This window comes from Spermophilus citellus (genome assembly GCF_964194105.1).
Source record: "Spermophilus citellus genome assembly, contig: SCAFFOLD_283, whole genome shotgun sequence".
Lineage (NCBI taxonomy): Eukaryota > Metazoa > Chordata > Mammalia > Rodentia > Sciuridae > Spermophilus > Spermophilus citellus.
This window is the reverse complement of record NW_027673068.1, coordinates 319,666-344,192: the sequence shown is the minus strand read 5'-3', so window position 1 is coordinate 344,192 and position 24,527 is coordinate 319,666. Positions and strand designations below refer to the sequence as shown.

Below are 24,527 nucleotides of genomic sequence, written 5' to 3'. Positions count from 1 at the left end.
TATTTTGGTTTTACACTAATGCTTTACTAATTCAATAGCCATGTATCAAATAAATTAATTAAATATCTTTGTTGAATCTCAAAAAAAAAAAAAAACCAAACAAACAAACAAACAAACAAAACTCTGAAAGCCTTCTCAGGGCGCTCAGGCGCCCACTAGCAGCACTCAGCAGCCACCAGCAGCGCGTCCTTCCGCAGAGGTTTCCTTCTCTCCGTTCTCAGATCGCCTTCCTGTGGTGCTTCTCCTGCCGCTGCCTGGCGCGAGCTGCTCCTGCACTTGCTTCAACGTCTCAACTGCTGTTACACAGAGGGGCTCCATGACACCGGAGCCATGTTACTTCTTGTGCTGCTTCTCACGGGACTTGGTGGGCTGCACGCAGGCCGCAGTGAGTGCACAGACTTGTCCCCCTCTCCCAGCCTGGGCTTCTGAGTGTGGACTGTGTTCATTTAGCGGGGGGCTCTCCCTTCCCATCCCAGATCCAGGCCAGATGTGTGGCTCCATGATCTCCCACGCGATTTCTCCTTGCCTCTTGCTTCTACCAAAAAGTGAAACCAGAAAGGCTGCCTCTGGTGGAATATTTTCACTTCTCTGGGACAGCGTTCTTATGGGCAAAATGGACAAAACTGTGTCTCCCTCACCCACCTTCCCATACAAAATTCTGCTAATCACCATGAAGAAACTCAATGATTTTCTAATTTGGAAATTGCAGATTATTCCTATATCTGATAATCTACATGCTTTCCTGCAAATGACCTCCCTTTCTTAACCAGTTTGTTTTCTCATTTCTGCTCCTGTCACAACACTAATTTGGTACTAAGTACTTTAGCTCCCTGTCAAACTGCTGAATTGTGTGTGTGTGTGTGTGTGTGTGTGTGAGAGAGAGAGAGAGAGAGAGAGAGAGAGAATAAAACTTGAGATATTGACAAGAAAGGGTTTAGAAATTCGGAGATAAAAATGACTAGAAAAATGGTAGAAAGGAAGAGATGTGTAGATTATTTAATGTAAAGAAAGAAATGCAGAAATAGACTTAGGAATGAATAATGTAAAATCACAGGTTCTAAAATAAAATCACTTATTTTTATTTTTAGAGTCGCACAAAAGCTTTCTTCACACCACTGTTCCTGAAAGGATTTCATCAACAGATGCAAAAGACCATCGAGAAAATAGAGTAATTGGGGATTATATAATTATTATATCATATTATTATATATGCAAATTTTATTTATATTTTAGTTACACATTAGGATTCATTTGACATAATTATAAAAGCATGGAATATAATTTACTTGAATTATAAGAGGTCTCAATAATAGATAAAGTATTTCTACTTTTTCTTCCCTCTCCTCTTTCCCCCTGCTCCCTTCCCTGTACTCTACTGACCTGGGAATAATATTTTTAAACCTTAGATTATGTTAAGTTGCCTTTTTAATGTGACACCACTGCTGCAGGAGGCAGAGATATCAGCTTAGAATAGTTTCACAGCAGAACATTTCAATGTGTGTGAATATGCATGAGACTTTATTTCTTTGAAGATGAAGGACTTTAGGGATAAGAATCTACAAATATGGAAATTAAGTGGGTAACAAAACTGAATTTCCCCCAAGACAGGATTAAGGTAATGTGAGTGAGGTGAATCATGAAATTTGTCTTTGGCATGGGTGAACTGGTGGGTTCTAAGTCAAAAGATAACAGTTGACATTAGGTAAGTGTTCCCCCAGAAAAGTAATGATGCAAAATAATGGGTGCTTTATTACTGGTTCAGGATCCTGAATCCTCAGATATACACCTAGGGAAGCAAATAAAATGGTTACATATTATTGTTATTCTGTCAATATTTTAAAATATAAGTACTAGAGTAGGGGGGATAGGAAGGGGAACAGAATAGAATAGACATTATGACTGATGTATGTACATTCCATGTATGTATTATATGTCAAAATACATTCTGCTGTTATGTATGACTAAAAAAAATAAAAATAAATCGTATGGTAAAAAAATATAAGTACTAAAAAGTACATAATTTAACATATATTATTTATAAATCTTACTGAAATTTTTGGATACTCTTGTTATAGGTTGCTTATATCATTACAATAGAAGGAAAACCATATTTTGTTCATCTTAAAAAGCAGTAAGTATTTATTTCATCTTTTCAAATTTTAATTCTTTGGTTTCTTTATTGTAAAACTTAGTTATGATTAGAATCATTTCAATTCAAATATATAGATACCTATTGTATATTGGGTATTGAGCAAAGTACTAGGCAGAAAAAAGAATAAAATATGATACATAGTCAAATGTATAGTTCAAGGAGATACATTAATAGAGAAAAGAATTTATTATAGTATTTTATTATGATAAATGTATAAGTCGTATTGTTTGGAAATCAAAGAAATCTTATTAGAAAGAGGTAAGAGATAACTTGTGCATTGAGAGAAGATATATAGCTAGCTATGTGAAGAACAGCAGTAGGAATGGGGTGCGGGAATGGTGCTGGCATTCCATATATAGAGAAAATCATTTACAAAATAAGTACATGTGAGATAGAGTGGTGGTGTTGTTGTTTTTGATATGCAAAAAGTCAATGTGAATTACTAAATAATAAATTTTTCTGAAGGATAGAGGTAACAGATTCTGAAAAATAAGGTTGGAGTCTGTTTGAGGATATTGGGAGACAAAAATAGCTTTACTCATGTACTTGTAGAGTCAAATTGAGTCTTACAGGGGTGAAAAACCAAAGGTAGGGTGACTAATAACATAACTAATAGTTTAGGTGAGTGATGGTGGTGCATCACCAATTATAGCACTGCAAAGAAAAATTCAGTGAACCTCAAGACAGATTTGATAGAACGACTGAGAAACAGTGGGGAGCCTCAGATATAATTTAGTTGTTGCTCAAGTAAGTGGATAGCTTATGATGTAACCAAATGAGGGATATGAACAGAGAATATGAACAAGGGAGATATTTGTATGAGGAAAGAGTGAGCTTTAGTGCTTATAACATATCCAAGTGGATTTTTCCTACTGGACAGATAAATAAAGGCATAGGGATATAGATTTACCAGTAATTGATAATTTGGCTATATTGATATTTTTGATGAGAGTTATGTTTATGAACAGATTAGTGGCTAAAGTCTAAGCCTAGAGAAAGACCAATATTTCTGTGAAAGGTAGAAAAAAAATGTAGCTAACATGGAAGATGAAACTGGAGCAGCCAGTGAATTAGGAAGAGAAGCAGAAGAATGAAGTGAATGTAAATTAAATGATTGGACTGAGTGGTCCTGATTTTCAAATAGAAGTCAGAAGTGGAATATGGCAGTGCATTTTAAATCTTTTGGATTTGACCTATACATGACTATGAATATTTTACAGAGAAGTTTCAGGGTGACTAATAATTGACAAAGTGGAGTATATGTGTTAGACTACTGATTTAGTTAGCTTTTTCACTGTTGTAACCAAAAGACATGACAAGGACAATTTTAAGGAGGAGATGTTTATTAGAGGGTTCACGTGTCAGAGGTCTCAGTAATACACAACTGGCTCTATTCTGGTGGGGGGAGGGTGTGCTGAGGTGAGGCAGAACATCAAGGCAGAAGACTGTGGGGAAGGAAAACAGGTCAGACACAACAATTAGGAAGGGGGGAGGGGGAGATAGATAGATAGATAGATAGATAGATAGATAGATAGATATGGGGAGAATGCTATACTCACCAGGGACAAATTATATATCCTAAAGCCATGAACCCAAAAACCTACCACCATCCTGGCACACCCTACCTACCTACAGTTAACACACAGTTAATCCCTATTATGGCATTATTCCACTGATTGAGTGTAAGACTCTCATAACCCAATCATTTCACCTCTAAGCTTTCTTGCATTGTCTCATACATGAGCTTTTTGGGGACACCTCGCATCCAAATCATAACAATTATTCTTTTGATAAAATTTGTTAAGAATTGAAAAATATAGGGCAAAGGGCCAAGGGAGAGTTATTTAGGATGGTAATGACTTGAAAATGCCATGTTCAACTTCTGACAATAGAAGTTTTTTTAAAGATAGAGTGAGAGAGGGAGAGAGAATTTTTCAATATTTATTTTTTAGTTATTGGCGGACACAACATCTTTGTTTTGTATGTGGTGCTGAGGATTGAACCTGGGCCGCACGCATGCCAGGCGAGCTCGCTACCACTTAAGCCACATCCCCAACCCCTAAAGAACTGCTTTAAATAAAAAGAAGTAATCCTCTGGAAGTGAAGGAGTGAGGACTGGCACATGGAGAGTTTCTGGAATGATTGATAGGAGTGGTGTTAAGTTTTTGAATGATTACTGAGAGGAATAAAAGAAAATGTAACCAATATCTAAATGAATTTGGTGCATAGCTAAGCTTAGTTTATATGAATTTGTAGTGAAAGAAAACAAATCTTTTAAAATTTAGTCCTAATGCTACATTTCAATTTTGAGATTCAAGAGTAACATATGAAATCAATGAATAATAAAGACAAAGATTCGAAAGTTCCATGCTAGAAATGGGGCCTACATGATTTTACTTTTATATGTTTAGTGATTTGTTTTTTCATGAACTTGCATTTTAGTATTATAACTCTAGTTGGAAATATTTGGAGAATAGTTTATAAACAGTTGATTGGCCAAACTTTGAATTCCTCAACCCATAGACAACTTGTATATGAAGAGTATGTTTTCTACTTTTTCTGTTTCATTTGAGTTTGTTTTTATTTTTGCCTAGATCGTTTTTATCTCCATCATCTCTTATTTATTCTTATGACAAAAATGGCACCGAACATTCTGAGCCTTTGTTAGCTCAGGTAAGTCTTAGGATTTTTTAATATGAATAAATATAAATGTCATAATTGGAAGTAAATTTTAAAAATAAATTTATCCACTTGTTTTACTTTATGTATTTTTGTTTTTCAGATGAACTGCAATTATAATGGATATGTTGCAGGTTTTATAAATTCTCTTGTGACACTCAACACTTGTTCAGGACTCAGGTTGTTCATAATTTAAAGATATTCAATTTGCCACTCTTTCAATTACAAATTAATTCTTCATATATGTTTTCTCACTCTATAATCAACTTTATTTCAATTCCCTAAGGATGAATCAGAATAACTAATAAAACCGCATTGGGACCCTAGCAGCTTTGCTTCCTGATGAGAGGCTTTGTTGATACCAAAAGGATCTGCTGCTTATTGACTTTGATGAGTCTGGAGTTTAGGGAGTGCTGGTCTCTCCATAACTTTTTTAGTTTGCCCAAATTCTGTTTTTGTCCTTTTTAAATTTTTTAAAAATTCTAATTTGTTATATATAATAGCAGAATATATTACAATTCATATCACACACATAGAGCACAATTTTTCATATATCTGGTTGTACACAAAGTATATTTACACCATTCATGTCTTCTTACATGTACTTAGGGTCATGATGTCCACCTCATTCCACCATCTTTTCTACCCCCATTCCCCCTCCCTTCTCCTCCCACCCCTTTGCCCTATCTAGAATTCCTCTAATCTTCCCATGCCCCCCTCCCAACCTCACTATGAATTATTCTCCTTATATCAGAGAAAACATTTGGCATTTGGCTTTTTCAGATTGGCTAAAACTTCACTTAGCATTATATTCTCTAACTCCATCCATTTACCTGCAAATGTCATGATTTTATTCTCTTTTATTGCTGAGTAATATTCCATTGTGTATATATGCTAAATTTTCTTTATCCATTCATCTACTGAAGGGCATCTAGGTTGGTTCCACAGTTTACCTATTGTGAATTGTGCTGCTATAAACATTGATGTGGCTGTATACTTCTCTAAGATTTCATCTCACTCCAGTCAGAATGGCAGCTATTAAGAATACAAACAACAATAAGTGTTGAGGAGGATGTGGGGGAAAAGGCACACTTATGCATTGCTGGTGGGACTGCAAAATGGTGCCACCAATATGGAAAGCAGTATGGAGATTCCTTGGAAAACTGGGAATAGAACCACCTTTGACCCAGCTATATCCCACTCCTCAGTCTATACCTATTTCTTAATTTTCTACAATAATTGCCAATTGTACAACACCTTAGACCAATAGACAGTTTGGCTCTGCATGCAATAATTTTTAGACATGTAGTATCTTGAGTTCAGCACACATGAACATTAGGTATCAGAGTTAGTGTTTCAGAGAAAAGGGACCCAAGACTAACAGACCCTGCAGATATGCTCTGAAAATCTACACACTAGAAAGGGGGTCCCTCACCTGTGTAAGAACACAAATCCATGCCACTATTTGCTTTTGGTAAAATAATTAAATATATTTGTAACAGAAAGCAAAATACATTGTGATGTAGTAGTCTGTTTCTGATATGAAACCTCAAAGACCAAAGGAATAAAGTTGAAAAAGGTGACATTGAAATCTTAAAAAAAATAAAAAATAAAAAATAACAATTCTGGCCAAAATTTCTCATTGGAATTATAGTTTTGGTAGAATCATTTCAGACTTTCTTTGAATTATTTTAACATTCAGGGGAATAATGCAATTCAAAGATGTTTCATATGGAATTGAACCAATTGATGCTCTATCAGGATTTATACACATGATTTATGAAGAAAAAAGTAATCAAATTAATATTCCTCTCTCGGGAAAAAGAGTCATTTACGCTGAGTCTGATGAGTCACCACATGAAGGAAAAAAAGCTATACCTGTAAGTGTTAACTCTTTTATTTCCACTTATTCATATAATTTTGTTAAGAAGTGATTTCAGAGCTGAATTTGTGACTTGCAAATGTTATCATTATTTTACTTTTCATGAAGGACCTGTATGACTGTTAAAATTATTAGAGAATGAATTTGTGTTCATTGGCATGCTTGAAAAAAGGGAGATGTGAATATAGGACTAAAAACATTAATTTTCATTCATGGGCCTATACATAAATAATATAAAATATGCTGTGTCCTCCATTATAGATAATTTAGATAAAAACATAAGTCTTTGTTTCAAGAGAATTCAAAATGGAAAATTTTTGTGATTTACATAAGGTACATGTAAAACAAAGTGATGAATTTTTCCTCCACAGACCTATAAACTTGCCACAAATAACACAACAGGCTGTAGTGAACTGCCACTGATGGTAAACTTTAGTAATTTTTTTCTAAACTAAAAGCAGTTTCTTAAAAATTGGTAGTAGAAAATGTGCCCACATAAATGTTTAGTAGAATAATTATGACAAGAATAAGAAAAATAGTTCTCTAGATTATAGACCTACATTTTCATTTTAATTATTATAAAAGTAAGATGCCTAGATCCATAGCTTGGAAAGTCCAACTGAAAACTCTTGCTATCACAACACTTTTTGAACTGTAATCCTCTGAATAGTACATAAATTTTCTATTTGTAAACTGGACCTGACATTATAGTTGGCAGTTACACATTGTTATCTCTGGATATAATTTCAGTGCAATGTAAAGTTTCATAAGTTTCTCAACACTCATGTTGTGTGTTTTTCAGAAAAATGAATATGCCTCATCATTATTCCCTCGGTATCTTGAATTGCATATTGTTGTGGATAAAAATCTGGTATGTCCTATTTTATACATTATTATTTTCAAATTATTTGACATTTATCTTTAACTTAAGTTCAGTGATAACTGTGAAAAATTTCATCCATTTATTTTGCATTTTAATTAATTCATTTAAAAAATATATGTAAGCAGTTTTTGTTAATCTATTTTGTATATAGATAGAATCTGTTACTTTTGCAAGATAAGCATCTTATTTCCTGAAGCTTGTTGGCTACTTTTTTATTGGTTCTTTTTAGTTATACATGACAATACGATTCATTTTGATGTAAGTATAAAAGCATGAAATATAATTTGTTCTGATTCAGTTCCCAGGGCTTCCCCTTTTCCTCCCCTCCCCCCTTCTCAAGTTCCCTTCCCTTTTTTTCTACTGATCTTTCTGTTATTTCAAATTTTTTTTTCACTGTGGATTGAACAGAGGGGGCACTCGAACATTGAGCCATATCCCCATCATTATTTTGTATTTTATTTGGAGACAGGGTCTCACTGAGTTTCTTAGCGCCTTGCTTTTGCTGAGGCTGGCTTTGAACTTGTGATCTTCCTGCCTCAGCCTCTGGAGTCTTAGGGCTCCCAGCACTCTTTTTAAAAATAATTGGCTACTTTTCTTTTATCAGAGGATTATACCCCCCAGGAACAGATATGTTACAACTCCCTCAAAACTCTCAACCCCTACCTAATAGTAATATTTAACTGCATTAGTCTAATTGGAAGAGAAGTCTACACAACAAATATGCCACTTCTTTCAAGCAAAGGGAGAAAACAAGTTATCTGTTTTCTTCTTAGTTCTAGATATATTAAAGGAAAAGAAAAACAAATGAACAAAATTCTCATATTGAGAATTCATGACTATACTTCAAATCTTATATAGATTTAGATTTTGATTATATATTAATCCATGAGGTTACATTTTTTCCAAGATTGGTAAGAACTGAGGGCGTCTGATGGAAGAAAATTGTATTTTTTTCTTGAAAATAAAAGAATAAATTTTTTTTTTTTAAAAGTTCGTGTATGACCTTGAGAGAAGCTGGCCAAGGAATCCCAGGTGAATTTCTGGCCCATAACTGATGACATTGATGATTAAAAAAAATGCAGCTTTTAAGAAGGTTACCTCATGATTTCTACAGATTAGTATCAGCAATATATGAACTCATAATCCATAAGGAAATAATTTACCTTGAAAAGTGGTTAGCAAAACAAAAAAACAATGGATTCATTTTTTTTTTTTAGTACCAGGCATTGAATCCAGAGGCATTTAACCACTGAGGCACATCACAAAGCCCTATTTTTATTTTTTATTTTGAGACAGAATCTTGTTAAGTAAGATTAGAGCCTTGCTAAATTGCTAAAACTTGCCTTGACTTATGATCCACCTACCTCAGCCTCTCATGCTGCTGGGATTACATGCATGAACCACCATGCCCAAAAAAACAGTGGATTTAGATCCACAAAACAATCAGATATTAAAAATTGAAGATACAGCTTATCAAATCTTTTCTTTCCCTATCTCTCCTATCTCCCTATCAATCCACTTCCTCTATTTTACTGAAGTCTGTTTTATTTCCATAGGATTCCCTCACTTTCTCTCCCTTAGACTGTTCTAGCTTTTACAAATGAGAGAAAACATTTGAGCTGGGATCATGCCACAAGCCTATAATCCCAGCAGCTTGGGAGGCTGAGATGGGAGGATTGTGAGTTCAAAGCCAGCCTTAGCTATGATGAGGCTCTAAGCAACTCAGTGAGACCTTGTCTCTTAATAAAACACAAAATAGAGCTGGGGATGTGGCTCAGTGGTCAAGTGCCCCTGAGTTAATCCCTGGTACCAAAAAAAGAAAAAAATAGAAAGAAAAAGAAAACATTTGACCCTTGAGTTCTGGGTCTGGCTTATTTCATTTAGCATGGTGTTCTTCAGTTTCATCCATTTACTAGAAGATGCCATAAATTTTATTCTTTATGACAGAATAAAACTCCAATGTGTATATATGCACCACATTTTCTTTCTTTTCTGTTGGTGACAGAAGCCTCTGTGTGGTGTAGCTCATGGGCTTTTTATCTGTCTTCATTGATGAAGATGGAATGTCAGCTGTGGTTGTCTGAGCTCCCATGCAGGTTGTGTTGGGTGCTTGGTCAGGGCTAACACTCCCTGGGAGTGATGAGCTCTCAGCTCTGGTGCTTCCTATTCCCCTTGTCTGCTGTGATGGGGAGGGGGGGTCCAGTAAGTTTCAGATAGTAGTTATCTCTGCAAGTTTCTTTTAGACTCATCATTGAGATATGCCATCTCAGAGGTATTCCTGCTGGTTTTATTTGTTACTGTCTGAAGGTGGGGAGAAGCTGTATTGATTTAATTTCTTCTAGGGTTGCTGGCTAGCTGTGGTCACTGTAAAATGGTTGTCGTACCCAGCATAGCTTTCAGAACCCAATTTGAGTTAAGCTGCTTGATCTTCTTCACTGTATTTGCTTAACCTATCATGTTTTAACTTGGTCTGCTTTTCTTTTGAACTGTTGTTAAGGGAGTTAGCTTATGTGCTTTTCCTCTTCTTCTTTCTTTCTTTGTTACTCCTTTTATCTGATCCCAACCTGGTCAAGATTCGGGGTTCAGGAATTTTGTTCATATTTTCTTCTCTGGTAACCAAACTTCAAGTCTCAACCTGTCCAGTCATAACCCCACTAGGTAGTTGTTCTTTCACTGCTTCCTTTCTGGACTGTGAGGGGTTGGGGTTTGCTACTTAGATCTGCTCTGCCATCTTCCTCAATTCTTAAAAAACAAACAAACAAACAAAAAACAACTCCACCCTTTCTTGTAATCAAGTGGGGTTGAGGGTCATCAGTAGAATCCCTCTTGTTTCTGTGTACTGGCCTTTCCTGGATTCTTGGTTCGTCTAGTCTAAAGTAGTTTGGCCTCTCCCTGAACACTCAGTCTTCACCAAGGAACCCAGAATTGAAGTAAAATGAAGAGTCAGACAGCACTGTGACTGTGGAGTTATGGGGAATGAGTCTAAGATTTTAATCCTGGGTGCAGTCAAAGTGCAAGGGCTGGAGCTAAGAAAAATGGAGAGGTTCCACGGAAGGTGGGGGAAAGATAGGCAGCTGCCCAGCTTCTGGAACAGGATTCCTACAGGATCTCCAGCTCTGTGGTCCATGGTCAGTTGTTTTTGCAACTTGTCCAGCCCAAGCCCAGGTTTGTCCCAACCCTGTAGTTGATGTGTTGTTCAAAATGAATTTGGGGAGGGGACCTAGAAAGGGTAGTCTGTGCCTACAAACGTCTCCCTGGAGAAAGGGTAGTCCAAATACCTCACCCACAATCATTGTCTTGTGGTCAGGAACTGAAGAACTCTAGCCCCAAGCTCCTGTGTCATGCTTATGGCCAGGAATGTGGCAATTTTGTGTCACACACTGAAGTCCATGGCCTGCTGAGACCAGCTCAGCATTGGTTATGTCCAAAGTCCATATTGCTATGGTTCTTACTGCTGAGGCATTATAGTGGCCTAAGACCACTCTGATTGGCCACATGTGATGCCAACCATAATAGCCATAATTAACCATAACCAAGTGTTAGTATGTTTATAGTATGTGTTCTCTTACTGCAGTGGATTTATGCTAGAAAGTATTATCAAAAAAGATTATTATTATTATTATTATTATTATTATTATCATCATCATCATCATCATCATCATCATCAAAAGATTCATGCCTTTTGGGAATTAAGCTTCTTAATAACCCATGATCAGAGACAAGAGTAGAAACTAGAAAAAAATATGTGTCCAGTATTAATATCAATTTCATAAGCACAGTTAAAGCCTTCACTGGCCATTAAGTGAGTACTGGGAAAATAGGAATAGTGAGAATAAATAATCAAGACATTTATGTCAAGACAATAGAAAGAAAAGAAGAAGGTAAACCAAAAGAAAGTAGAATACAGGAAATAAGGTTAGGGAGCACATGTTATGGATATAGAAAAAAAGAGAAATCATTTGAAATCTGAAGCTTGGTACAGTAGAAAACTAATAAAATTGATTAACTTGTGGTGAGATTAATCAAGAAATTTATCCTTTTCTATTAAAAAAATGTAAGAAATAAAAATGGGAAAATGAGTACAAATCCTACAGTCTATAAAGAATGTCAAGGTTTATGATTAGCATTTCTTTTTGGTGGGGAAAACTTGAATATTTAGATCTGATGAAAAGAGTCCTTGAAAATTACAGTTTACAAGGGCTGATAGTGAGACAGGATCTCACTGAGTTGTTTAGCACCTTGCTTTGGTGAGGTTGGCTTTGAACTTGTGATCCTCATGCCTCAATCTCTGGAGCCGCTGGGATTACAGGTGTGCATCACTGCGCCTGGCTCTTCTCTCACTTTTATTATACTAAAACCAAACACTGTGGTCTCTTACCTCGCTTCCTCATCTTCTTGTGAAGCTAGATTGGTACATGAATAGCTGTTTGAATTCATGTCTGTATGAGAATGTAATAGACCTAGCACCTTGGTTACCATCTTGTTCCCAATGTTAAGAGCATTGAACATTGCTACAATTATGTTATTGAATTTTTTGTTATTCATGATGTATCATTATTTTCTAGATTACAGTTGGAAGGGATGTGATATATTAATTACATCCACCAGTTTTTTTAAATTTTTTATTGGTACATTATACATAAAGGAGAATTCACTGTGTTGTATTATAAGTGAACATAAACATAAACTCATTTTAAAAAATAATTTATCTTTTTCAGTTTGATTATATGGGCTCTGATGTAAAGACTGTAACACAGAAGGTCATTCATGTCATTGGCCTTGCTAACACTGTAAGTTTTAAAAAATTATTTCATTTATATATTTTTTTAAAATATAGGTAATATGAATTAATGTGTATAGTAGCTTGTTGTGCCCTTGAAGACTTTCTGTAACCAAAATATCATATTAAATATGCTTTTATAAAAGTTCAATTGAATTTTCAAATTTACTTAAAATTTCTCATTTATCTTTGACCCTTAGATGCTTGCCCAGTTAAAACTGACTATCATACTATCTTCTATTGAAATCTGGTCATATAAAAACAAAATTTCTACTGTAGGAGCTCCTGAGAATGTGTTATTTAGATTTTTAAATTGGAAACATGACAACTTTAAATTTCATAATAACATTTCATATTTATTTGCGTAAGTACAGTGTTTTACATTTCATAATACTAAAGGGATAAGCCAAGGTTACCTTATATGTTAATAAGGAAAATAAGCATGTTTCACATATATATGTTGTTTCACTAATTTGATGGATGTCATGGGATATGAAAAAACATACGCTAAAGTCCTTGTCATCAAGTTAATATGAGATAAACTTAAAATTTTTATTGAAAAATATGAAACTACCAAATGTACAATATTTGTAAAGTACTGTAATGAACACTTGAAATTTTGATGAGAAGGGAGTCTGGATGTTATTACTGCCACAATAAAATTAAAAAACTGAGCAATAATGAAAAAAGTAAAATCACATAAAAGGAAATGAAATAACTAAAAGAGCTTAAGCATGAGCGATACAATTTCTTTGATTTCCTTTGGCTTATAAGCATTTACTACCTGTTATCATATCTCTCTATTCTTGTCACTTATCTAATTAATTCTTATATTTTTATTTTCTAATGAAATGAATATATTAAATTATACTATCTAGGCTCTAATATAAAAAATATCTATTCATCTTTAGTGAATAATTAAAAATTAGGTCAGAGAAAATTGAATTTTTAGGCTGCAAGTGTAAAGTGAACCAGAATGAACACTATAACATTAGTGCAATGGCATTTTGCATAAATTATTAAGTCTCATCCTTTATATTTCTAGATGTTTCAAAATTGATATATTGAAATGTTCTTAACATTGAAACTTGGGAAAAAAAGTTTATTAAGCGTAATTGAGGGTAGCATGTTGTTTGACAACAGTAAATATTCAATAACATTTACTATTATCTTTAGTAATACTACTTTAAATACACTTATGAGTAAACTTATTGTTTTTTAGCTTTGTGAAACATTCTGCCTCTGTAGGTATTACATTTCCAGGAAAAGTATGTGAAAATAATTTTGATGCAGGAATTGTTCTGGTATGTAATCATTATCTAATTTGCTTCCACTATTTTTATGTTCAAAATTTCCTAAGTATTTTAAATCATGAATAAATATATCGCTAATATTTTACAAATTCTTGTATAGCTTTTATATTAGTACTTGGGAACACTAAGATTAAACTTTAAACATAGCTTTAAAAAGATAATATTGGAAAGTCCATCTGCTCCTCAATATCAGATTTTTTTTTTAAAAAAGCATATTTGGTCTTTGTAAGTCAAATTTTCAAATTTTAACTTTTTTAACATTGGTATGCTAGTCCTCAATATTAATTATATAACCACTGCAATTTTAGGTTCATCCTTTAATTTTGATTTTCTAGTTTAATTATTGGTATACATTATATACTATTTATTTAAAAAATAGTATTTTTAATAGGTAATTAGTATATTATTGCATTATTTTGGGGGGGAGCAGAAAGTTGTACTAAAGATCTACTATTGAATATTACTATTTTATGAGGTTATGTTTTACTATGTTTAAAGAATAATCTGACACTTCCTAGACACTTGTTTTTATTTCTCCATCTTTGCTTTTGGTTATCTCTCAACCAGTATTTGAGAAGTAACCGTCAGCACTTGTTTGGATTATTGGTGCCATTGAAAATAATGTTTTTAATTGTTTTGAGGTCTGATTTCTAAAAATTTGTTGTTATTAGTCATGCATGATAGTAGAATGTATTTTTACATATCATACATGCATGGAATATAACTTCCCATTCTTGTGATTGTACTTGATGTGAAGTTACAATGCTTGTGTATTCACATATGAACATAGGACAGCTAGGTTACATTCATTCTACTGTGTTTCTCATTTTGACCCCCCTTAATTCCTCCTATTTCCCCCATCCAATTCAGTGAACTGTCACTCCTACCTCTCACCACCTATTGTGAGTCAGCATTCTCATATCAGAGAGAATATTTGGCTTTTGGCATTTTGGGATTGGTTTACATCACTTAGCATGATAATCTTCATTTCCATCCATTTATCAGCAGATGCCATAATTTCATTCTTCTTTGTGGCTGAGTAATGTTCCATTGTATATATGTACCACATTTTCCTTATCCATTCATCTGTTCAAGGAACCTAGATTGATTCCATAGCTTGGCTATTGTGAATTGAGCTGCTATAAACATTGATGTGGCTGCATCAGTGTACTATACTGTTTTTAAGTCCTTTGGATATAAACTGAGGAGTGGGATAGCTGGGTCAAATTGTGGTTCCATTCCAGGTATTGTGAGGAATCTCCAAACTGCTTTCCATATTGGCTGCACCAATTTTCAGTCCCACCACCAATGTATGAGTGCACCTTTTCCCCACATCCTCACCAACATTGATTGTTACTTGTATTTTTTCTTTGAGTGACAAATTTATTATTTTAATTAGGTATATATGACAACAGAATGCATTTTGATTCATTATACACAAATGCAGCACAACTTTTCATTTTTCTGCTTGTATAAGATGTAGTATAGTACCATATGTGCAGTCATACATGTACCTAGGGTAATAATGTTCATCTCATTCCACCATCTTTTCTGCCCCCATGCAAGCTCCCCAACCCTCCACTTTGACTAATCACAGTTCCTCCATTTTCCCATGTCCCCCGCCTCCCATTATGGATCAGCATCCACTTATCAGAGAGAACATTTGGCCTTTGGTTGTTTGCATTGGCTAACTTCACTTAGCATGATATTCTCCAACTCCATCCACTTACCTGCACATGCCATAATTTTATTCTCTTTTAATGCTGAGTGATATTCCATTGAGTATATACACCATGGTTTCTTTATCCATTCATCAATTGAAGGGCACATAGGTTGCTTCCATAGTTTAACTATTGTGAATTGAGCTGATATAAACATTGGTTTGGTTACTATAGTGTGCTGATTTTAAGTACCTTGGTTATATAGATGGAAAAGGTTAGCTGCTTCAAATGGTGGTTCCATTCCAAGTTTCCTAAGGAATCTCCATACTGCTTTCCAGATTGATTGCACCAAATTGCAATCATATATGCATATAGGGTAATAATGTCCAATTTATTATCATTCTTATCTCTGCTCCCTTTATTCCCTACTGTCTAGTCTCAAATACCTCTATTCTATCCACCCCCACACCATTGTGCCTCTGCATATCAGAGAAAACATTCGGTCTTTGGTACTTTGGCCTGGCTTATTTCACTTAGCATATATTCTCCAGTTCCATCCATTTTCTGGCAAATGCCATAATTTTCATTCTTTTTAAAGGTTGAGTACTATTCCATTGGTATACCTCTGAGTTCTTGATTATTTCTTTTGCTGTGAAGAAGCTTTTTAATTTTATAAAATCTCATTTATTAATTCTCAATTTTACTTATTGTGCCTTAGGAGTCTTGTTGAGGAATTTGGTTCCTAAGCTGATATGATGGAGATTTCGGCCTAGTTTTTCTTTTATTATGTGTAGTTTCTCTAGGTCCTTGATCCACTTTGAGAAGAGTTTTGTTCACTGTGAGAGACAGGGTTCTAATTTTATTTTATTACACAAGGATTTCTAGTTTCCCCAGCATTGTTTGTTGAAAAGGCTATCTTTTCTCCAATGTATGTGTATGGCACTTTTGTCTAGTATGAGATAACTGTATTATGTGGTTCTGTCTGTATGTCTTATCTTCTATACCATTGTATAATTTAAAGTCTGGTATTTTGATGCTTCCTGCTTTACTTGCTGAAGATTGCTTTGGCTATTCTGGGTCTCTTATATTCCAAATGAATTTCATGACTGCTTTTTCTGTTTCTCTGAAGAATGTCATCAGAACCTCAATAGTAATGCATTAAATGTGTATAGATAGTACTTTTGGTAGCATGGCCATTTTGACAATATTAATTCTGCCTATTCAAAATCATGGGAGATCTTTCCATCTTCTAAGGCCTTCTTGTATTTTTTTCTTTAGTGTTCTGTAGTTTTTATTGTAGAGGTTTTTCACCTCTTTTGTTAGATTGATTCCCATATATTTTATTTTCTTTGAGGCTATTGCGAATGGGATAATTTTCCATCAGTTGATTCATCACTGATATATTGGAATGGAATGATTTATGAGAGTTGATTTTATATCCTGATACATTGCTGAATTAATTTATGAGTTCTGGAAGTTTTCTGGTGGAGATTTATGGTCTTCTAAATGTAGGGAATTACATAGTCAGCAAATAAGGATAATTTGAGTTTTTCTTTTCTTCTTTTTTCTAATTGCTCTGGTAGGTTTTTCAGTACTGTGTTGAACAGAAGTGGTGAAAGAGGGTCCCCCTGTCTTGTTCCAGTTTGCAGAGGAAATGCTTCCAATTTTTCTCCTTCTAGAATGGTGTTTGCCTTGGGTTTATTATATATAGCTTTTACCATGTTAAGGTATGGTCCTATCATCCCTAATTTTTCTAGTGTTTTGGTCATGAATGGATGCTGTAGTTTGTCAAATGCTTTTCCTGCATCTATTTATTGAATCATGTAATTCTTGTCATTAAGTCTATTGATGTTTACATTTATTGAATTCTGTGTGTTGAACCAACCTTGCATGCTTGAGATGAACCCCATTTGAGTATTGTGCACTATCTTCTTAATATATTTTTGTATGCAATTTGCCAGTATTGTATTAAGAATTTTTGTATCTATGTTCATTGGGGATAATGGTCTGAAGTTTTCTTTCCTGATGCATCTTTGTCTGGTTTTGGTATCATGGTGATCAAATGAACTTGGAAGTGTTCCTTCCTTTTCCGTTTCATGGAATAATTTGAGTAGGATGGTGTTAGTTTTCTTTAAAGGTCAGGTAGAACTCAGGTGAGAATCCCTCTGGTCCTAGGCTTTTGTTTGCTGGTAGGCTTTGATGACATGTTCAATTTCATTGCTTAAAATTGATCTGTTTAAATTTTCTTTGTCCTCCTGATTCAATTTGTGTAGGTCATATGTCTCTAAAAATCTGTTAATGTCTTCCAAGATTTTCTAATTTATTAGAGTATATATTTTCAAAATAGTCTGATTATTTTTTTGATATTTCAGTGGTTTCTTTTTCATTATAAATTTTAGTAAGTTTTCTCTCACATTATTAGGTTGGTTAAGGTTTTACCAATTTTATTTATTTTTTCAAAGATGTAACATTTTGTTTCATTATTTTTTTTTTTTGTTTCAGCTTCTTTATTTCTTCTCTGATTTTCATTATTTGCTGTCTTCTGCTGCTTTAGGTGTTGATTAGTTCTACTTCTTCTAGGACTTTGAGATATAATGTTAGGTTATTTATTTGGTGACTTTCTATTCGTTTAGTGAATGAGCTCAATACAATGAACTTTCCTCTTAGACCTGCCTAAATAGTGTCCCAGAGATTTTGATATACTGTATCACTATTTTCATTTATATTTAAGTAAAATTTCATCCCTGATTTCTTCTGCTATTCATTGGTCATTCAATATGATATCATTTTGTCTCCAGGTATTGGAGTAGGTTCTATTGTTTATTTTATTGGTGGTTTCAGATTTCAATCCATATGATCTGATAATAATGAAGGTATTCTCTCTCTCCTCTCTCTCTCTCTCTCTCTCTCTCTTCTGGTGTACTTGCTAAAAGTTTCTTTGTGGCCTAAGATATGGTCTATTTTATGGAGATCGATTTGTTACTTAGATGGTTTTCATTCACTAATGGATGAAATTTTCTATATGTATCTGTTATGTTGTATCTAAATTATTAATTGTATTTTGGGGTTCTATAGCTTCTTTTTTTTTTTTTAGTTTTTCTTTAGAGAATCTATCCAGTGGTGAGGGAGTTTTGTTAAAGTCATCCAGTTTTATTGTGTTGTTGTCTATTTGATTCTTGAAATTGAGAACAGTTTGTTTGATGTATGTAGATTATCCATTGTTTGGTGCATAAATATTTATAATTGTTATGTCTGGTTGATGTATAATTCCCTGTCTCTTCTGTTTAACGTTGGCTTGAAGGCCACTTTATCTGATATGAGGATAATAAACCCTGTTTGTTTACAAAATCCATGTGAATGATATGTTTTTCCCATCATTTTAGCTTCAGTCTGGATGTCATTATCTATGGAGATGAGTCTTTTGGAGACAGCATATTGTTGCATCTCATTTTTTAATCCAATCTGCTAGCCTATGTCTTTTGATTGATGTGTTTGGGCCATTTATATTCAATGTTTTTATTGAGAAAATATTTTATTCTATGTCATTTTGAGTTATTTTTGGTTTTTAGTTTGAATTAGTTTCTTCTTTGATTGACTATTCTTCTAGTTGTACTTCCTCCCATTGGTGGTTTACACTTTTATGTCTCATTTTTTCATGTAATATTTTATTAGGTATGTTTTGTAATGCAGGCTTTCTAGTTGTCAATTCTTTTAACTTTTGTTTATCACAGAAGGTTTTTATTGCTTCATCAATTCTATAGCTTAATTTTGCTTGGTGTAATATTCTTGGCTGGCTTTCATTTTCATTCAGAGATTGGGTATATATTATTCCAAGATGACCTCTTAGATTTGTGGTCTTGGAATAATATATACTGATTTCATTCCTTATATCATCTGTTACTTAGCAGATCAGTTTAACTATGTACATTCTAAACACCTTTCTTTGACATTTCTTTCAGTGTGGTGTCAGTGGATTCTGTTATTAGAGCATCTTGATTTATTTGGGATGATTTGTTCTTTTGCTTTTTTATGTTGTTTGTATGTCTACCTATCTATGAATGTGGACTTGACATAATAGTGTTTCTGCCTTGTGGACTTATAGTGTCCCTGATAGTTTCCAGTACCTCACCATTTAGGGTGGATACAAATAATAGCAGCAACCAATGCAAAGAATATGCAGCATTAATCCAAATAGCTCCTGCTATGACATCTACAATGTGAATCGTCACAATGAACAGAAATAACATGATCAGTTATTGCCTACAATAAAATAGTAAGTTTGCAAAAGAGTTTACAATTTCAAATGGTGGATAGGGAGACAGTAGAAGTGATGTAGGTTGTAATGTTTATGAGGAAGAAGGAGAGAAGATATAAGTAAAAAATTAAAGCTACAATGAAAGAAAGAATAGTAGAGATTGTTAGCAGAAAAGAAGAAAGAAAGAGAATCAAGGGAAACAGATTAGTGAGAGAAAAAAATATACATAGGTAAAAATTTTAAAAATTAAAAATAAAAATAAAATAATCAAACATCCTTGTCTTCAAAATACTGGTCAATGAAAAATAACTGGCTTCAAATAGGCTAGAAATGAGAAAAAAACAAATATGCATATGTGCGAAGGTCCATGAATCATTAAGATCATAATTAAACAGAGAAAAGAAAAAAAGGAAAAAAAGGATCTCAATGAAAAATTAAGGAATTTTTGTTTTTGGAGTTCAGAATATTATCAGCTTCCCTTCTCAACAGTGTTACATGGGCTTGTCTGGAATTTGAAACTTGCCTCCACCCTTGGGGGCAGGGGTTGCTGGAGTGAGAGAGGTAATCTCAAAGGTGAAACTCCTGGAGGTGGTTTAGGCTTAGGTAGGTTCCAGGCACTTTGATGAATGCCAGTTGGTCTGGAGATTTTAAATCAGTGCACCTCTAGGGCCCAGAAATTGCTGGTCCACACTGGAAGACTGCACCATAGGGATTTCCCCTGGGTTCCACTCATGTGGTGAAGGAGTGAATTCTTAGGCCACTCTGTCATCTGTGGATATCATGTTTCTTGGTCTCTGGTTCAGTCTTCAAACTCAAATTTCATTTTTCTGTCCCTGCTCTTTCAAATTCCCAGCCAGGCATGCCTCTCACAGCCATTCCTGCAAGCAGCCATATTGGAGTGGAAGGGCAAAAGCAGGTGGGTTTCCACAACCAGTATTCTACGTAAACCCCTTTCCATGTTTGATTTTTCTCCTGGTTACATAAGTACACTGTATGTCCTGCAGTGTGATTTTCCCAGGCTTGTATTTCAGACCGAATTCAGGTTTGCTAGGAATTGGCTCCCCTAGTTGCCGGCCCCAATTCCTTGACTGCAAAATGGTTCTTTCCTGTGTCCTCTGCACACAATTGGGAGAGATGCAGGTTCTTTCCTGCACAAGGATATTGTGCATCATGCCTTTCAGTTCAGTTGGGCTGTGTCTTTGACCTCTAAACACTTCATATCCTGACATGATTCCGGCTTCCTAAAAATGTGGATTCCTTTAATTCTCCCTTATCCCCTCACTTTGCTTGTGGAGGCACTGCACTGGCTATTGCTTCCCACTGTGGCAGTGGAGGTGGCACTGGAGGTTTCTTCCTTATTTAATTATATCCAACCTCCTGAGTCCCTAATATTCTTTATGCTGAGTATTAAATTACAGTAAAGTTCTCTGCTCCCTTTTTTGTTTACCCACCTTGTTGAGAAGCTGCCTATCTGTTTTTTGGTTTTGTACCATGGAGCAACCAACTTGTTCCACCTTGAAACCCCCATTAGATGTGTTTTATTTATTTTTTCTTGTCTGATTGCTCTTGCTTGTATTTCCAACACTATGTTGAAGAGAACTGGTGAATGTGGATATCCCTGCCTTGTATCTGATATCAGAGGAGAAGCTTTCAGTTTCTGTCATTGATTATGATGTTACTTGTGGGTTTTTCAAAAGTTGCCAGTGGAGGCAGAAGTGGTGTCTCCAGCTACTGCTACTTTTAAAATCTAGGATTGGATGGGTTATGATAGAACTGGAAGGCGCTATATCTGTGAAACTATTGATCCTAAATTTAGCTGAAATTACTGGAATAAACTTCTACTTTAGAGCCAAAATGCTGCTGGTTGGGCAAGGCTGACAAAAGCAACAGTATATGAGAAGAAAAGAATCTCTTCTTCCTTACAACTGTCAATAATTTGCTGACAAAAACACAGGAAACATAATCTTCAGTATCTTTGTCTCATGATCTATAGAGTATAGAAGGGTGAATTTGGATCTGCTTTGCTCTCTTTTCTAGTGCTTGTACTAATTTTATGTATTTTATATATTATTTTTTTTCCTTGAGATTCCTTGGGATCCTAGCTAATTTGTATTTTTTACCAATCAAAAGTGAACAATATTTTCTTTTTTGGAGAGTAGAAGAAATGGAGTGTGCAAGGTTTGGTAAAAAAATATTTCCTGTACTCCCATTTTTTTCTTAAGTAATTTTAATCAGAAGCTGGGATGGGAAAGGAGGGCTTGCATGGGTTCAGCAGCTTTCCAGAATATGAAATAACTAACTCTCCTTTGAGGGTAGACTGGAATGTTCAATGCATTAATGAAATCTTGGAGTAGAATTACACAAGATGTGAATACAATGAGGCAAGGATGATTGAGACCCATTTTAGAAGCTGCCTACGAGAGAAGGAATGTAAAACTGATTATTAAAATGAAATATTAAAATAATGCCAATGTGATGTTTGAGGTCATTGGATTTGCTGGGATCACTTGGGTTGTCAGCAATTAATAGTATTTTCAAATATAATTTAATTATTGTTTTGACTCATTCATTACCATTGGGTGGCCAGCACCTCACCAGGGAACTCTTGCCTGCTCAGAGGAATAAAACCTCTGAAGAACTTAAAATCTAAAATAATTAGTAAAGAACAAAAGACAGAGTCAGAATTAAAGTTTTAAAGGATGGAGCACCTGATAGGTTCAGCCCACACAGGAGCTGGAGCTGGACAACTAAAAAATGGCTCCTGTGGCTTATTTAAGACAGTACATCAAAGGCAGGGATATGATTTTAGGGGCAGAGTCTTGCTTAGTGATGTCTGGCAGTCAGCATATTGATTGGCATCTTGGCAGGTCATACCCATCTCTGAGAGGCTGTGGGCTGCAGCAGGTCACCCCATCTCCCATGCTGTGTGGGACCTGGGGCAGGGCTGAATAGGACTTACAATGTAGCTGGGTGGTCTTGTCCAGAGGAAATTTCCACTCGACATTCCCAGACACAAGATTCGCCTATTCACTAGGCTGTGGTGCCAGTGTAGTCCACACATAGCCCATGGATGGCTCTCAACAATTCAGGTTGAATAAGTCTACATGAAAAGTTTATATAACCCTACTATAACTTACATCTACACAGGGGCCTTGAATACATTAATAAGTTTAAAAATGAGCTTTAAATATACTGATTTTTCATTATAGTCAATATTGCTTTATTTTATAACATCATAATTCTTAATAAAAGTTTTTTTTTTCTTCATGTTTTTAGTATTCAGAGGGTTTATCCTGGGAGTCATTTGCTGTCACTATTGTTCAGTTGCTCGGAGTTACTATTGGATTGGATTATGATAATAGTTCCCACTGCTATTGCTCAGGAGAAACATGCACAATGACACCAAAAGCAATGTAAGATAATGTTATTTGTTATATGTCTTTTTAGTATTATATTTGTACTAATCAAATTAAAGTGATTTGCAATGATTGAACACTACCCAAAATGACTTTAGAATTAAATTTCTTTTCAAATGTGAATAGAACACTTACCAAAATAGGCCATGTGCTGTCAGCATTCTATGTCTGGTTATACTCTTCATCTTTCCTGTTTGCTGGAATCTGCATTGTATTTTTTTCTTGTGACCAGTTCAAGGACACCCTCTATAATCAAACAATGTAAATTTTGAAATTGTAGTTATTGTGAAAGATCCATATACTGAAAACTATAATACATTGGTGAAAGAATTTGAAGAAGACACAAATAAATGGAAACACAGTCATTGCTCATTAAAATTCTCATTAAAATGTCTTTAATATCCAAGAAGTCTACAGATTTAATTCAATCCATATTAAAATTCCAATGACATTTTGTTTTTTATTTTTGGCAGAGTAGTATTTTCATATACATATGACATAGTTTCTTAATTTATGTATCCATTGAACACAAGTTGATTCTGTATATTCTTGGCTATTATGAATAATGCTGCAATAAACATGTGAGTGCAGATATCTCTTCAGCAAACTAATTTCATTTCATTTGGATATATACCCAGTAGTGGGATTTCTGTGTCATATGGTAGTTCTATTTTTAATTTTTGGGGGAACCTCCAGACTATTTACAATAATGGTTACTCTAGTTTTAGTTTTCGCCAACATAGTACAACAGTACATTCAACACAACATTTTCATTTGTAGTGTTTGCCTTTTGTGTTTTCTTCTTGATATTTATTTTATTATTATTTTGATTGACACATAGTGTTTGTACACATTTATGAGGTACATCATGATGTTTTGCCTATATTGGGCATTGTTCAAATTTGAGTGATTGGCATATTCATCATCTTAGACTTTTATTGTTTATTTATGGTGAAAGCATTCAAAATCCTCTCTTCTAAGTGTTTTCAGATATATGAATCCATTGTTTCTCATTATATTCGCCTTTCCATGCCAGGGAGGATCAGAAGTTATTCTTTCTATCTAACTGTAAGATTGTATTCATTAATGAGCCTTTTACTCTCTCCCCTTTCCTCTATTCTTCCAGCCTCTGGTAACCACTGTTCTACTCTGAACTTCTATGACATATTTTTTTTTGTATTCTAGTAATAAATAAGATGATGTGATGTTTGCCTTCCTATGCGTCACTCATTTAACATAATGTCCTGTATTGTAAATGAATTTCATGCTTTCTATAGCTGAATAATATTCCAATGCAAAAATATGCTATATTTTCTTTATCACTTCATCTATTGATTAATGTTTAGATTGATTCTATATCTTGGGCAGTGGAGAATAGTGATTTAATAAACATGGGAGTACAGGTATTATTATTATTGCTATCATTATTATTATTTTTATTGGTACATTATGGTCATACAGAGTAGTGGGATTCATTATGCCCTATTCATATGTATACATGCACAT

General features: G+C 34.5%; 1 protein-coding gene across 1 annotated transcript in view; it reads left to right on the top strand.

Moving 5' to 3' along the window:
* Nucleotides 1–330: 330 nt before the first annotated feature.
* The window catches only part of LOC308640165 (disintegrin and metalloproteinase domain-containing protein 5-like), a gene marked incomplete at both ends in the record, with an annotated part of 106,535 nt that continues 82,338 nt past the window's right edge, over nt 331–24,527 (top strand). The window contains 12 exons of the mRNA XM_081312175.1: nt 331–385; nt 1,089–1,168; nt 2,076–2,131; nt 4,747–4,825; nt 4,935–5,011; nt 6,534–6,711; nt 7,516–7,584; nt 12,315–12,386; nt 12,577–12,740; nt 13,599–13,680; nt 20,459–20,521; nt 22,882–23,018. Of these exons, the coding sequence (XP_081168301.1) occupies nt 331–385; nt 1,089–1,168; nt 2,076–2,131; nt 4,747–4,825; nt 4,935–5,011; nt 6,534–6,711; nt 7,516–7,584; nt 12,315–12,386; nt 12,577–12,740; nt 13,599–13,680; nt 20,459–20,521; nt 22,882–23,018 (1,112 nt within the window). The remainder of the gene's footprint in view (nt 386–1,088; nt 1,169–2,075; nt 2,132–4,746; nt 4,826–4,934; nt 5,012–6,533; nt 6,712–7,515; nt 7,585–12,314; nt 12,387–12,576; nt 12,741–13,598; nt 13,681–20,458; nt 20,522–22,881; nt 23,019–24,527) is intronic.